This window comes from Eublepharis macularius, chromosome 2, assembly GCF_028583425.1.
Source record: "Eublepharis macularius isolate TG4126 chromosome 2, MPM_Emac_v1.0, whole genome shotgun sequence".
NCBI classification, from domain to species: Eukaryota; Metazoa; Chordata; class Lepidosauria; order Squamata; family Eublepharidae; genus Eublepharis; species Eublepharis macularius.
Window position 1 is genome coordinate 73,853,637 of NC_072791.1, and position 17,088 is coordinate 73,870,724.

The following is a 17,088-nucleotide window of genomic DNA, read 5'->3' on the forward strand; positions in this document are numbered from 1 at the left end:
AATCCCCAAAGGGATCATGGCATATTCTACAAGGAGTGCAGCCACTAATGCAGCCCTCTTATATACTGCGTCGCTGGAGGAAGTGTGTAAAGAGGCCACATGGTCTTCCATGTCTTCCTTCGTGAGACATTACAGACTGAATCTATACGACTCCGCAGATGCTGCATTTGGGAGGAGAGTGTTGCAACATGTATTACAGGATGAGAAATCTATCCCACCCACTAGAGATTAACTGCTTTGGGAGCACCCAAGATGTCCTCCGCCTCAGAGGGAGAACAGACCTTTGGATACTCACTGAGAAGGGTCCTTCTCCTCTGAGAAGTGGAGGACATCTTGCCCTTCCTAGGCTTCCTTGTCCTCACCTGTCTCTATCCCTCTTCTTTGTTTACATCTTGTGTTGCAACCTTCTTCTTTCTATGCTCGATATTCCTGTAACTTTTTTCCAGGTCTGACTCAGATGAAGAGATCTTTCCATATGTGAGCATAAGCAACAGAGAAGGAAGGAAATTACTGCTATTGGGAGTCACCCAAACTGAGGGAGAGGGTGTGCCCACAGCCAACAGGAAAGAAGAAGAAACTTGACTTCTTGCCTCCCTGATTGGGCAAGGGGAATCAGCCAAGATGTCCTCCGCTTCTCAGAGGAGAAGGACCCTTCTCGGTGAGTACCCAAAGGTCCGTTCTCTCAGCTCCACCCACCTCACAGGGGGTTTGTTGTGGGGGTAATAATAACATACTTCGTAAACTGCTCTGAGTGGGTATTAAGTCGTCCTAAAGGGTGGTATATAAATCGAATGTTGCTGCTATTGTTAATGTTGTTGTTGTTATTTGTAAGGGAGTAATTACAGGATTATTTATAGATAGTAGTTGACATTATGTACCCAAAAGAAAATATCCTGATTTAAGTAATAGTTCCTAGAAAGGGGCGGTATATGTTTTTGTTGTTGTTGTTAAAAGTGAAACACAAACAGCAGATTGATTCCATAGTTGGTGGCCATGTAAGAAGGCCAGTCTTTTTATTGGACATCTGTGTTAATTGTAATTTGAACTTTGCTGCTTAACCCTTTGATGGTTTTGCTTGGATATTTTAAATAACTAGTTTGATACCCATGCTTCACTACTGTATTTAACTACTTTAAATCCAGTGGAATGTTGTGGGCTCCAATCAGCCCACATATTCAAATGACCTTGAATGGCTGGCCCAATCAGGGAAGAGTGGCTGAGCTGGCAGTGGGCGGGGGCGCAAGCAGGCCGCAGCCTGCCAGCCACACAGGGAAGTTGTATCCCTTTGGTAAAACACATTTTACCTTTTTTGATCTCCTTAGGGGACGAATTTCTTAAAATCCCTTCTTAGTGGGTGTTTACATCATGAAAGAATGTTCTCCCCAAATTTCATGTTTCTAGGTCCAGGGGTTTGGGCTCGGCGTTGATGAGTCACTCAGGACACTTGTCTTTATATATATACACTAGCTTGATACCTGTGCTTCACTACAGTATTTAACTACTTTAAATCCAGTTATAATTAGAGATGGGCACGAGCAGAAAAAACCCGAATATGATGTTCATTGTTCGTTGCCATCCATGAACAGGGACTCACGATTCATAGGGATGTGCAGGGCTAGGTCGATTCAGGTTTCCCACTTCGGGTTTACCCGAAGCGGGGGGAAAATTCGGGAATACCATAATTCTGTATAAAGGTGGTGTTAATCAATGGGCGGGACGGCATTGCTCCGTCTGCTTGAATCAACTGGTTGGAATGACTGAGTACTGTGAGACCAGTGAGTATGTAATACATTATGTGGTTCCTTAGGGAATGCAGTCTAGATACCAACAAGTTGTGCATATTTATGTTTTTATTATAGTAATAACATCATGCCCGTGAGGAAGCGTTTTTTGCGAAACGGGAATTGACAAACAGCTGGTGTAGACCCGTAGGCTGCTTAGCTAGAACTACTTGCAGTGGCTGTTCCACGAGGACGATTTCCTTCCTTGGAAGATGGTCTACAGAGATGGAAACATTGCATTAACTTTTTGGAATTATTTGTAACTTTCCATTTATACCAGTTGGTCTGTTTACAATAGCAGTATATGATTGTGGTCTTTGAAATTCTTTACTATTGTATGTAGTGATTATTTATTGTATTGAATTGCATATTCACTGCACACTTTGCACTTTATAAACTATTTAATACTCTTTCTACTGTTATAATTTGGTAATATTGCATAGTGCCTCCCTTGTTTGTGTGGTTACGTGGTAGCTAGCGGGGGCGCCCCTACGTTGTTGCCTCACATTAAATGAAGGCAGGAAGAGAGAGGAGACCCCAAGGTTCACCTGCACAGCTCTGAAGAGTTTTCCTGCAAAGAGGTGCCAATTTTGCCAAAATTAAATTTGGTTTTGTTTTCTGTCAGCTACAATCTGGGAATGAGGAACAAGTAATGAAATGCAATTTTGACTTTTCTATAATGTTCCTTTTTGTTCCACTGAAGTTTTACAAGCTAAAAATGTACAAAATCCCAAATATTTGCCTCTCTTAAAAATATTGTTTTCTTAGAACAGATGAGGATTTTAACCTGCGCTTTATGAAGTTTGAGATTAACTACTTTTAAGAAATAGCTTTGAAGTTCAAGTATGTATCAAGCAGACTAGTAAATTTTGTAGGCTAATTTGCAGGGCTGCCATATGGCAATCACATTAGCCATAGACACACTAGCAAGAAGGACAAAATAATAAGAATATTCCCTACCTACAAAATATAGCACATCCTAATCTGGAAAAAATGCATATTCCCACAAAAGAAGAGGAGATTTGAGTCTCTGCAAATATATAACAAGTATACCATTGCATATTTGTTAGTTTATAAACTGATCTTGTGGAAAGGGTCTTGGAAAGGCTTTGGATTGAAGGCTAGGTTGCACATTTACTAAATGGCTGGATGTAATATGCAAAAGATGCTGCTGCAGATGATGTCTGAGGCGTTATGACTCATCCACAAGACAACAGAAGTGGAAATCAAGAAGGAACTTCAGATTAGTACTTAATGGCACTGGAAATGTTTCAACAGGAGGAAGAGACAGGGACAGAAGAGCTAGTTAGGGATCTCCAACCCTGTTGGATCTTTGGGCCCTTCTGAAATATTGAGAAAAGATAATGGGGCCACCAAAAATAGCTTGGCACAATCGCAAAACATTGGAAAGTTCCACAAAATGTTCAGAGGCAGTTTTTTCATATAGGTGCTCCTTGCCCTCTTTTGAAGTACCTCCTAATCCAATGAAGACAGACTCTATATTTTGAGGATGAGATGCTTTGAGGAAGAAGTGGGTGCTATGGCACCCATGTAAGCCACACAGGGGGTTATTGAGCTATAGTGTGGATCAGGTCAGAAAATACACATCTAATCTGACGATCAGAAGCTGCTTCACAAGAGACAAACCAGCTTTGCATTCACCACGCTGCATTTTTATATCACAACATTATGCATGCATGGTCAAAAGATAACATGTTTCCCAGTCTTAGAAGTACCATAGTTAGTTAGCTGAGAATCCACGACTCCAAGGAGGCGAGATATTATATTTTGATATGGCGAAAATGGTCACCAGTAACTGTTAATGTTCATCTTTGACATTGAATGTGATTATAGGAATAGGAAATTGTCAGAGACAGGAAATTGGCTCATTACAATTACATCTCCATATTTCTAGGGACTGGTTTAAATTAAAGTGACTGCTCCTTGAGGAATGTGCTGCATTCGCCTTATTTGCATGTTAGAAGCTCAGCTAGAGGCAAAAAGGCTCTTCATTTGAAAGCACCCAGAAACAGCTTTTCTCTTTCTGTGTTATCACAACACAGATGTCTCAAGTACTGGCAAAGATACTAAAGCACAAGACAGTTGTTACAAATGTGAAGGATATGACATAGTACCTGTAATGTCTAGTGTCTCGAATGGGCCGGTCACTGCTGAGTTTGTCGCTCTCCATCTGGTTGAATGCATGCTGCCGGTAAGGGTCTTCTCCAGCCTTCAACATTTTGGAAGACACATAGGCCTTCTCATCAAAACCTCGCAGGCCATTTTTTTCTGCTTGTGGTGGCCTAGACACCTGAAAGAAAGAAAAGAGTTAGTCCTGTAAGGAAGAGGGCTTCTTTGCAGGCAATACATGCACATATAACCTCTTTCTATAGAAATGCCACAATGATAAAGTAATGACTGCAAGGATTTATTGGAAAAAGGATAATGCCTGGAAAACTGTTTTACAGCCCTATGATTATAAGAAGCCTAGTAATTTGTTAATCTTACCTCGAAAGAGGCATTCCAGTGATTGCCTAGAGCCTGATCCTAAAAATGCAGACTCAGATATGTTTTATTGATTTAAGTGGGGCTTATTTCCAAATATAAGTGGGGCTTATTTCCAAAATATGTCCCTTTCATATGGGCTCTTTAAATACCTTTGGCTCCTGAAAATGAGAGGATTTTAAGGTTTCACTGAGGTTGCCAACTTCCGGGTGGTGGCTGGAGATCTCCTGGAATCACAATTGATCTCTAGTCCACAAAGCTCAGTTCCTTTGGAGACAATAGCTGCTTTGAAGGGTGCACACTATGGCATTATATTCTGCTGAGGTCCCTCCTTTCCCCAAACCCTGCTGTTTCTAGGCTCCACCCCTCAAAACTCCAGGAATTTCCCAACCTGGAGCTGGCAATCTTAGGTTTCACACACCTTAGATTTCAGGCATGTAGCAAGCTGCATTTATGGGGGGGGGGGGGAAATCCTAAAAGGAATGTTACCTAAAATAAGATGGCCAGTTAGTTATCTATTAATGCATTCCTACCATCACGTTAGCTTTCTTCCTACTCCTTTTTGCAAATGAAATGACCATCCATAAGTCACCAGGTTATTAAAATTTCAAACAACCGGGCTATCTGAAAAAGTGACCTCTGACTCACGAAAGCTCACACTGAAGCAAATGTTAGCCTTTAAGGTGTCACTGGACGTTTGATTTATTTTGCTAAAATGGAGTAACATAGCTACTCTCCTCTGTAATTATGATGCTAATTGCATAATAATAATATGTTTCTCTGAATTCATCTTCTACTCCGCCATTAGATAAAAATGTCAGGTATTAACTGACAGATATGTTTTCACTCAAGCTTAGTTCACACTAGAGCTGCCAGCAGTAACTGGGAGCATTTGGGGGATGGAGACAATTTCTCTGCCAAAATGCCCCTGTACACTGACCCAGAAATTTAGAGTAGGACTAAGGGAACATCTTTTTCACAATTTACCATCTTATGCATTATTTATTCAGTATGTACATCACCAATGCCTTGCTTGAATTATTTCCATCTCTTTAGGTGCAAGGACTACTTTCACCGCACGATCCTGAGGTCCGCCAGGCAGCCAGCAACCGCACACCCATGTAACTGTGTCTCTGCTAGTCTGCACCCTAAGGACTTTGGCGGGAGAGCTACGCCAGTGGCCAAGCCTGGCAAGGTGCAGCCAGAAGAGAATGCCCCCTAGTTGTCCTGGCAACGCTGGCAGAATCCACCAATTGCAGAGTGGCTGCAGTTGATAGCTCTGTGAGTGGCAGTCCGGAGGCTGGGCTGCATTTACCATCACCAGCTGCCAGTGCTAGTAACCTACTCTGCAGAGAGCAGGTGCACGGGGCAGAAGGACCATTGCGTGGCCTGCAAAGTGCCACTAGACACCTGCTCCTTTTAGCAGGAGAGCCACACAAAGGCATAGAGGAACCTGGGACCTCTTCAGGGCCACCCTATCTGTACCAGCCCAGAACAAGCAACCATTCTCTGGGAGGTGTGAAAGGGCAGCCCTATGAGGAAGTGGAGGGGGGAATACTGTCATGCAAAGACAAGCAGACAGGGAGGGAGGGAGTTGTTGTTCCACTCAACTTCCCTCACCCAGGTAGGGAGCTGCACCTGTTAGTGCGGCAGTTGGGGTTGGGAGAACCATTTCTCACGCTACTTTCTCAGGAGTGGGGATGACTTGCAGGCTTTCTGGAGAGCCGATCCTGTGAACTGCTCAAATGACAGACAGGAAGGATTACTAGGGACTGGAATAGCCATGCTCCTTGGCTTCCCTGATGAGTCGAGAACTGCCTGAAAGGGAAACGGACGCATGTGTGGCAACAAGCCGAGCCTCACACAAGCCACAACCAGGTCAGCCACGTTCTGGGAAAGTATCCATGGCCAGGGGTAGCAGTGGTGGCTCTATTGACACACATGGGCTGCTGCACTGGGATAGGGGAGGTTACAATGGCATAAATCCAGGATATGCTGGCATAACTCCTGGGCGGCTTCCTAAGCGCTTTCACACACACACCCAGGGTTCCGTTGTCAGTGTGGGTAATACAGCACAAGTGCTGTTTCCACATGGGTAATTTGCCCCAGGTTCAATGTTGTTGAAAAGCAAGTTTTTTACTGCTTCCCCACAGCACTGTCGTGCATTCATATACCTTCCAGTTTCCCCAGCTTTCCCCCAATCTTTCTCATACCTGCTTTGCTGTGAAGTTTTGGGGGAAATCACAGCAAAGCCCAAATGGCTGCCATGTAGGTGGAAAGGTTCAGATTTTCCCAGTCCCACCCACATAACAGCCACATTCCCCGTCTTTGTCTCCACAGTGGACATACCCCTCCACATCATTAGAGGGCTTTTTTGTACTTTTAAATAGGCAATCGAATATCATTATATTGTTATGATAACTATCAGTGTACTTAGTTCTCTGCATTCCCAGCTTTTGGGTTTTTTAAAAAAGCAACGATCTAGTCCCTTTTGTTGTGGAGATAGAAGACGAAAGACAAGGATTCGAGCAGAAAGCAGAAATGAAATAGATTAGAGACTTTAGGGGTCCTGGGGCAGGGAAACTGTGGGGAAATCTGCCATGTGGAATCCCTGTGGCTGCTGCACAATATCAACAGTGTTACCACACGTGCTTCCTTTCATGTGTATCCTTAGACATGTGAGGACTCTCAAATCTGAGTTCAGATGACACCCAGAATCATAACCAATTTGGGGGAAACTACACTTAATGTCAGGGGAAAACCTTTCCCCACTTGCACAGACTGGTTAGCTTGGAAAACTGACACACTTGCTATGTGGGGAGCAGACTCTTTACCTGGATAGTGGACAAGTAAGTTCAAAGTGCCTCTATTAGGTCACCAGTAACCATGAAACAACAGATACTGTCCAAAATAAGGTTTAGATTTATTTAGAGAAATATAGGGGTGCAGGAATTGAAAGGCATTTAGGAGTAGGAATAGTAAAATGGTGTGTCCAAAAGGAGGTGCCTACGAAGCGTTGAATGGAAGGAGAGAATGTCAAACCACTGACCAAGCAAGATTGTTGCACTGAGCAATGGTCATGAGGAGCAGGAGGGGAGCGAGGGATTGAAACAAAAGGAAAGGAGAGAGTTTTGAAGGAAGAGAGATGAAAAGTCTGAGCCTGGTGAAACAGAAAAGGGTTTACCTATCCTCGGCCTGCTGAGCTGGGTCCGTTCAACTGAAGGATGCTGATTCAGAAAAACTGAAGTAATCACTTATGCTCAGGGGAAAAAAATATAGGATTGGGGCCAGATGCCGCAGCTACCCGCACTGCAGGAAAAGGCAATTGGTGTTGTTGGATTTACAAATGCAGTGGGGCTGTGGATTAACCCCTGGCAAGGAGTGCGCTTTGGTGGATTATACCATTGAGGATGAGGCGGACACCATGGAATCAAGTCACTCAGAGGCTGTGGCTGGGCCAGTGATCCCTATTGGGGGCCAGAAGCCGCAAATCGTGAGATATGGGATGCATCCTATCCAAGAGAAACTAGCCCATGCACTGAGGATACAACAAGAATGGGAATGAAACCTCCTCAAGGGGCAAGAGAGCATAAGTTCACCAGTGGAACCGGTGAGGAAAGTGACAGTGGTCCGCAGGGAGTCAGTGGAAAAACCCTCCCTGCCGCAGTCGGGGAATATGGAGCCAAGGAGGGCTTCACAAATTGGCCAAGAACAAATAAACTCAATGGGGATAGAGCTGCTGGAAAGAAGAAGAGTGCTTTTAATGACTCCTGCGCAGTTCATAAGCGACCAAAGAATCCCCTCGACTACACAGTTCCTGGTAATAGTAATCGGAGTGGAGAAAAGGAGTCTTGTTCTGCCTCCCCCTGTATTGACTGTGGCGAATATACCCTTTCAGGGAATGAAAATGGGTCCGTCTGGGAGAGCACAATCTTTAACAGTACCTCTGGTCATGAGTGGCACCAGGGCGCCAATTGCCACAACGGGAATGAGAGTGTCGAGGAACCTATCCGTTCAAGCTCCCCCAACAGTAATGACAGTTCCCATTTTACCTCCCCAAGGAGGAAGGGGGCCCCAACAAGGCGGGCACAGCCAATGAGGGTCCCTCCTGCTACAGCAAGCACAGGGGCCTCAATTGCCGCTGCAGGGATGAGGTGCCCCAAACTGGCCAACTACAAGGAACCCCAGTCATCCCAAGGGGGACAGGAATGCAAATGGGCCACCCGCAACCAGGGGATCTCCCAATATACCCCCACAGGGAGCCTCAAGGGTTCAAGCACAAGCCTTTCACCCACAGTACGAACGGGTACCTCAAGCTACTCCGATGGCAAACGGAGCAAATGGAGCCTATCAAATACCCTTCATGGCACAGGGACACCTTCAGCCACCCCCCTCAGAGTGGCCCCAATCCAACAGCTGGCAGGGTACCAGGGAGCAGGAGCTCCCGTGGTGGGACTGCTGCAAGGATGGTTCAAATTGGAAGCCACGTTTGATGGGAAACCAGGGAACTTGGGATTTTTTATAGTTCAAGCCATGGAATTTTTCCAAGATTGGGGACATTTGTTTCCTTCAGAGCACAGTCGAGTGAGCCACTTAGGATCTCCACTGGATGGGGCGGCAGCCGAATGGTATGTAACTTTGCATGACATGGGAGCACCCAAACTGTATGACTTAAATGCTTTTATATATGCGCCAAAAGCCCAATTTGAAGACCCATTAGAGGGAGAGAGGGCTTGACCCAAGCTCAGAACCATCAGACAGGGGTCCAGAGCCATAAGGGAGTATGCGGCCAAATTCAGACAATTAGCCACCAAAGTTCAAGGCTACCATGAAGAAGTTAAAATTGAACTTTTCCGAAACGGGCTGAATGCTGACCTACTAGTCCGAGCACTAATGCAAGACGACCCACAGACTCTGTTAGGTTGGATCCAATTAGCATGTGAGGTCAAAAACAGAACCCAAGTAGTAAAACTTGTAAGCATCAACAACATACAGGGCCGAGTAGGCCAACCACCGCAGACAGAGGACGTACCCCGCTGGGGCCGGGGGCCCCTATCTCCCTAACTGCGAGAGAGTTACGATGGCGACAAGGACTATGTTTAAAATGTGGGGGTGTTGGACATTTTGTCACACAATGCCCTGTAAGACTGGCACAAGGGGGGAGAGGCCAAAGCACATCCAAATCCACAGGGTCCCCTAAACCGCCGGGTCGGAGATTGCCTCTGAAGAGTGGGAGACCGGAAACTGGCTTGGATACCATCAAGAATCCTGGAAATACTGAGGAACCCATACAAAAAGAAGCAGAGGAAGATTCTACCCCACTGTCGGGAAATGAGACAGACGTGCCGTAAAAAGGTCCCGTCGGCAGGTCTCTAAAGAGCCCAAACCACCAGAGGTGAGAGAAAGAGGGGCCATACTGATTATGGCAGTGATGTTACTGAATCCAAAAAAGGGAACTCATGTGCAGGTGCAAGCATTAATAGATTCCGAATGTTCCCAGGACTTAATATCGCCAGCCCTGGTCACGGGACTAGGACTGGAACTAATAAAACTCAAAGACCCTATAGTATTTGAGCAAATGGATGGGTCTAGTATAAACCCTGAACCCTATAAAACTGAACCTACCCCGACGGGCATGGGGACTCATTGGGAGAATGGAACATATGTAGTCAGTGATGTGGCCAAATATCCCTTGGTACTGAGAAGTCGTTGGCAGTGGGACCGTGACCCATACATCAAATGGTCCATTGGAATGGTGGTCATTAAAGGAGAGCATTGTGCAAAACATGCATGGACTAAAGGGTGGGGCTGGGAGGCAACCTCCCCATTAGAAACTGTTATTGACCGCTAAGGAGGAAAAAGCCATTCCCCCCGAATATCAAGATTTAAAACAAGTGTTTGATGAAGAAGAAGCTGATGAGCTTCCCCCCATAGAGGCACGAACTGTGCTATTGAACTCATTCCAGGGGAAAAGTAACCTAAAGGAAAACTGTACTCTATGAGCCCAGCGGAAAGAAAGGAGCTGAGAGAGTTCATTGATAAAAACCTGGAGCAGGGATTCATCCGCCCTGCCAGCTCCGCCCATGCAGCACCTGTGTTATTCCGCAAAAAGAAAGATGGGGGGCTGAGACAGGTGGCAGCAGTTGCCCAATCTGCCTTTTTCCATCTTTGGCAGGCCAAGCAGCTTGCCCCCTACCTTGTGACCCATTACCTAACAACAGTGAACCATGCAATGGTTACCTCCAGGTTGGACTACTGTAACTCAATCTATGCTGGGCTTCCTTTGGGTCTGACCTGGAAACTGCAGCGGGTCCAAAATGCTGCTGTGCATGTCCCAACTGGAACTGCATATAGGGCATATATCACTCCCATCTTGCAGCAGCTACACTGGCTCCCCATGGAATTCTGGATCAGATTCAAAGTTTGGTCTTGACCTATAAAGCCAAGTGGACTAGGACCAGCAAACATATGGGACCACCTCTTGCTGTTATGTACCCCGGAGAGCACTTAGATCTGTGGATAAACACCTACTGGTGGTCCCCAGCCCCAGGGAGGCTTGATTGGCCTCAACCAGAGCCAGGGCCTTTTCGGTCCCGGCTCCCACCTGGTAGAACTCTCTGTTGATACGTGTGCCTGCCAAGACCTTCTATCTTTTTAGCAGACCTGCAAGACAGAGATGTTCTGCCTGGCTGAGGCCACACCTATGCTACCTGGTGAGCCTCCCTTCCAGTCCCCTGTCAAGAATGGGCCAAAAAGTCATCTTGCCCTCTATATGAACAAACTTGAGCCTGCCCCCTCCATCTCTCTTCCCTCCCTTCTCCTTCTGACCCGCCCCATGTATTAGAGGCAGGGGATTGCTGTTAGTGAAGACTGCCACCTTGGGAGTGCGCTCTGTAATTTTATGACTGTATGCTTTCAATGACGATTTTAAACTGTATTTTATGCTTGATATAACCCGTTCTAAGCCCGTCTGTGGGGAGAGCGGGATATAAATCAAATCAAATAAAGCATAAACATAAACAAACAATGAAATGTCCTGGAAGATTAAAATGTTCTCCCACTGGTTTTTGAGTGTTGTGATTTTTAATGTCAGATTTATGTCCATTTAGTGTTTTGTGGGATTGGCCTACTTGTCAAATGTAGAGAGTGGAAAGGCATTGCTGACACTTGATATAACACTGGAAAATGAACACGTGAATGAGCCTGGGATGGTATAGCTGGTATTATTAGGTCCAGTGATTGTGTTGTCAGAGTGAATATGTGGACAGAGTTGGCATCTTGGTTTGTTGCAGGCCCTTGTCCAGAGTTTGTGTCAGTGTTGGGAAGCACATTATTATGACTGAGAAGCTGTTTAAAGTTAGGGGGCAGTCTGTGGGCAAGAAAAGGTTTGGCTCCCAATGCTTTTGAGAGAAGAATATCATTGTCCAGAACAGTCACGTGTCATTAATGATGCACTGAACTGGTTTGAACTGAGAGCTGTTCGTGACCACCAGTGGTGTTTTATAAAAGGTTATCCCTTGATATCATTCTGGCTTTGTCAATCTGCCCCCATACTATATCAAGTGGGTATTGTAATTCCACAAATGTCTGTTGTAGATCCTGCAGGTGAGAATCTCTGGCAGAGGGACTGGAACAGATGTGGCTGTAACCTATTCTCCCCTCCCAGTCCTCATCCAAAACACATTTTAAAAAATCTATGATCTAAAGCCAAGATCTATGACAATGGATTTTTTGTTGTGTTTAGGATGGGGACTGGGAAGGAGGCTCTGACTCTAGGAAGCTCATACCCTGAAAATCTTGTGGTCTCTAAGGTGCCAGCAGATCAGCATGGCTACCCTCCTAAAACTGTGAATTTCTTGGCTCTGTTTGGATTGAAATGTGGTGCTGGAGGAGAGTTTTGTGGATACCATGGACAGCCAAAAACAAATAAGTGGGTACTAGATCAAATCAAGCCTGAATTATTTATTTATTTATTTATTTTATTTGACTTATATCCCACCCTCCCCACAAATGGGCTCAGGGTGGCTCACATCATCATCTCTCACATCATCAATTCTCCTTAGAAGCTAAAATTACAAGACTAAGGCTATCGTACTTTGGTCAAATCATGAGAAGACAAGATTCTCCGGAAAAGTCAATTATGCTAGGAAAAGTAGAAGGCAGCAGAAATAGAAGAAGACCTAAAACGAGATAGCTTAATTCAATAAAAGAAGCCACGTCCTCCAGTTTGCAGGATCTGAGCAAGTCTGTTAAAAATAACACTAACAGTAACAATTGATTTATATACCGCCCTTCAGGATGACTTAATGCCCACTCAGAGTGGTTTATGAAGTATGTTATTATTATCCCCACAACAAACCCCCTGTGAGGGTGACCCAAGGTCACCCAGCTGCCTTCAAGCTGAGGAGTGGGGAATCAAACCTGGTTCTCTAGATTAGAGTCCCTCACTCTTAACCACTACACCAAACTGGCTCTCCAAACTGATAGGACATTTTGGAGGTCTTTCACTCATAGGGTCACGTAACACACACACGCACTTCCCAGGGGGGCAACAAAAGGTCATTACATTAAGAAAGGAATATCCTGGGTAGACCAAAGGACCTGGTAGAGTGGAGGCTTCACCCATGCCTAAGGCAAGCTGGTAGGAGGCATTCAGGCAGGATCAGTAAAAATGATCAAGCCCATCTGGAAGCTTGATAGTAATTAGATTTTGTACTCAGGAGGACTTGCATTTGTGGATGAAATTACTCTGAAAGATGGAGGTGGGTGCTTGGCTTTGTGAGCCCCTGCAGCAACAGGCAGGGGCAACAGGCAGGTGTCCCTTCAGTGGGTCAGTCTCCCATTCAAGATGTTGGCCACTAATTAGCATAGCCTGATGGAAAGCCATGACCTCATCTTCTCCCAAGCAAGGCATTGCTAACTCCAAAAGTGGCTGCCAAGACGCAAATTTAGCCATGATGCTACTGGGGCTGACTGTATGGCCCCTTCAAACTCTATGATTCTATGATTCTATATGTCTAGGCAGGGAGTCCTAACAGCAGCCACAGCAGCCGTGGGGAGATTACCCAACTTCCATCCCTGAGTGGAAAACACCAAAGTTTGAGGTGCTGTATAGAAAGTGTGGTTGATGCCATACTAATTAAAGCTTTTCCAGAAAGCACTGAAAGAAAGTAGAGTGAGCAAATGATGAAGAAAATGTTTGTTAAAATGGCAGAAAAAGACCTTTTGAACCTCCTGTAAACTGCTCACTCACCCACACGTAAGCGAAAAAGAGAAAGCAAGTGTATGAAATACTCCCCAGTGAACAGCCATGAGGCATTCATCCTATTTTGATTCACCGAATAACAGAATACACATCTTTTCTTCCAGTCTATGCATCCCAAAGTCTCCCCTTCCCCCCACCATTAGCACATTTAAAAATAGCTTATTTTCCAAATGGATGTTCTACAATTGACAGTTCAGCAGAGAATAATGGAAACATTTAAAAACTGTTCGTGTGGATGTGGGAGGACAAGAGATGTGAACAGCATACAGTTCTTACTAATATACTGAAGGAACTTGGATTTTTTTGCTATGGGGGCGGGGAATAACATACACTCCTATTTTTTCCTAGACAATACAAACTAGTCCTCTGGGGGGGGGGGGCGCGTCAGAAGCCAGAGAGTCACAGGCTATGAACACAGGAGTGGTTCACATTTAGTTCTTCACACATCTTCCTCATGGGGGCTTCACCTTTGATTTATTTTATATCATTTGTAATATGCCTTTCCTGCATAGAGCTAGGGGGAGGGTGTTATCTCATATCCTTTGTTGCCTTGGTTAGACCAAGGACCAAATGAGACATGACAATGGGAGATCCTTGAATGAATTCCTGGGTATTATTTCTCTAAATTGCAGCTGTGAAGAACTCTGAATTGGACCAGGGTCAGGAAAGGGATAAGGAGGTTTAACTCCTTGTTCCCACTCCAGCAGCCCTGGAGTGATTCAGATTGCAAACATGGTATGTGGGGGGAAAGTATTTTAAAAACTCACCCTTCATACTGTGACCAGATTGTGGAAAGTGAGCCAGTGTGGTGCAGTGGTTAGAATGTTGGACAAGGATCTGGGAGACCCAGGTTCAAATCCCCACTCTGCCATCGAAGTTCACTGGGTGACCTTGAGCCACTCTCTCTCAGCCTAATATATCTTACAGGGTTGTTGTTGTGTGGATAAAATGGAAGAGGGGAGAACGTTTGTAAGCTGCTTTGGGTCTTTATAGGGGGGGAAAGCAGGGTATAAATAAATACTAGAAGCAGTGCATGCTTGATGCTAACTTGCTTACAAAACAGATATATACATTTAAAACACATGCATACAACTCTGCCAAGCCTAAAGCTAAACTAGGAATAAGGATCCCAGCTGAGCAGTGCTGTTAGTCAAGCAGCTGACATTTCCCCAGTTTCCTTCAAGTATAGAAAGTCCTGTTTTGCAGCAAAGAGTCATATTCACAAAGTCCAGGTTAGCTAGCAGTGGGGCTCCCCCTTTCCTGCTCTGCCCTGGTTTCAACGCTTAGCATTGTTACATAAGCCTTCCAAAAATATGTACCTGGGAAAGGGAAAAACTGTAACAGATTATTTTTAAAATACCTGAATTTGGATGTACAACTGAACCCAAATACTGCTTGCTATACATAACCATTGTATGGCCACCACATTTTGAAGGAATATTAATATTAGAGGTGGAGAGGGAGGCAGGCATTGCCGTAAGAAACCCAGATTCCACGCTTCAGCACACACACAAAATACTGGCACTGACTGGAGTACACAACAGCAAATGAGTCTGAGATGAGGCAAAATAATGAACATTGGAGGGAACAAATTTTGGACTAATCATCCTTAAAGATGGATTCCAAATTAAGCATGACCCCTGAGGGCCAAACTAGACTGTGGCGCTGTTTTACTTCTTGCCCTTTGGTTTCACTGGCTATTGACTTCTCATTTTCCTGAAGAGTTTCAGCTTCAAAAAAGCTTATTTTGTGATGACTTTTACTGTCAAACTCTGAATGGCTCCTAATTTTCTTTTTAGCGCAGCATTCAAGGTGAAAGTTAATATATAGCTTCTACAATGAGGAGAGATTTCTGAATTCTGTACAATACAGAAAAATTGTGCTATTTGGCTGATTACTTGCTGTGCAGAAAGTCATTCAGGCCCTTAATCTCAGGACTAAACTAGACATTACACAACAGATGCATGAAGCCGTCTTTTTTAAAAGGCACAAAAAGTAATTACAGGTGTCAGAGTTGATCAGGAACTACTGGATGGAAATGTCCATGCAACTGCTTTTCCATTCAAAAGGCAAATCTCCTCAAGGAGGAAAAGGCCTCTTGGTGAATAATCTTCTGGTTGAAATGGCAGGGGTTCCTAAATTTTGGTGCCCCACTAGAGGAAGGCCTGCCTTTGGCACTCACACACCTTACTTCCCTGTTGGAGGCACAGAGAGTGGGACTTCTGTAAACAACCTGGCAGGTAGATTAATATGGTACCACAGTCTCAGACCATGTAGGACTCTCTAGATCATAGCCACACCTGTATGGTGTAGTGGCTAGAGTGTTGGACCCATGTTCAAATCCCCACTTTGCCATGGAAGCTTGCTGGGTGACCTTGGGCCAGTCACACACTTTCAGCCTAAACTACCTCACAGGGATGTTGAGAGGATAAAATGGAGGCAAGGAGAATGATGTAAGCTGCTTTGGTGCCCTTTGAGGAATAAGGTGGGGTGTCACTGAAGTAAAATAAATAAAACTTTGAATTATGTTTGGAAGCCAGTTCAAACTCTTCAAGACTGGTGAGTAGAGGTGGGCACGGCCTGGAAAATGAACCAAAATTTTACACAGACCAGGCCGGTTCAGCATTCACAAGCCGGCAGGTCATGGGATGCACCTTTTTTCATGGATGCAACAAACTTTGGACAGTCCATTGGTCTGTGAAACCAAACATCCTGGCATCGAGCAATCAGTTCCCTAGGCAATGTAGGAGCTGCCTGCAGACCTTCTGTCGCTCTCGAAAGACACCAATCTTAGCCCTGAAAACCTTGATAGGCAGCTCTGGCTGCCAACCAGAGAGCTCCCATTATTTTCTATGTGAGCATTTAGTATATAAGACACAGCGTGGAGCCGCGGTTTCACTTTCCAGCCCGCAGTTACCGAGCAAGGAACTGCTTGTTGCAGGAGGGTTTTTTGCATTGTGCATCGCAAGAGGGAGGCTTGGGGCTTGTGCTGCAGCAAGGCTTTGGGTGGGAGCAAACTTATTGGGTTTCCTCGGCTGAGGGCTCATTCTTGTTTCTCCTTTTTTTCTTTCAGTTCTTATTTGCTTGTGGGGCAGTGGGCTAGCCTAGGGCTGTGCCCCAACTCATTCTCAAAGCTGCAGTCAGGCTCTGGGTGCAAGCTTATTGGGTTTCCTCGGCTGAGGGCTCACTCTTATTTCTCCTTTTTTCCTTTCAGTTCTTATTTGCTTGTGGGGCAGTGGGATAGCCTAGGGCTGTGCCCCAACCCAGTCTCAGAGCTGCAGTCAGGCTCTGGGTGCAAGCTTATTGGGCTCCTTGAGGGCTCACTCTTCTGTCTCCTTTTTAAAAATTTCAATTCTTATTGGATTGTGGGGTGGTGGGCAATGGAGACCTGCCAATGCCTGGCTGTCCACATCTGCCTCCTCCCCATTTTGGTCTGTCCCCCACAAAATCCTCACTTTCATCATTCTTTCCATGTGTGTCCCCTCAAGATGTCTGCCCTCTCCAAGAGTCCTCCCGTCGTTTAGTCTCCCCATGCCC

At 45.2% G+C, this 17,088-nt stretch overlaps 1 protein-coding gene across 1 annotated transcript in view; it reads right to left on the reverse strand.

Moving 5' to 3' along the window:
* Window positions 1-4,045, reverse strand: part of GALNT16 (polypeptide N-acetylgalactosaminyltransferase 16) — a 116,025-nt gene extending 111,980 nt beyond the window's left edge. Inside the window, exon 1 of the mRNA XM_054972534.1 lies at window positions 3,917-4,045. Coding sequence (XP_054828509.1) covers window positions 3,917-4,020 — 104 coding nt within the window. The 5' untranslated portion in view covers window positions 4,021-4,045. The remainder of the gene's footprint in view (window positions 1-3,916) is intronic.
* Window positions 4,046-17,088: the final 13,043 nt, after the last annotated feature.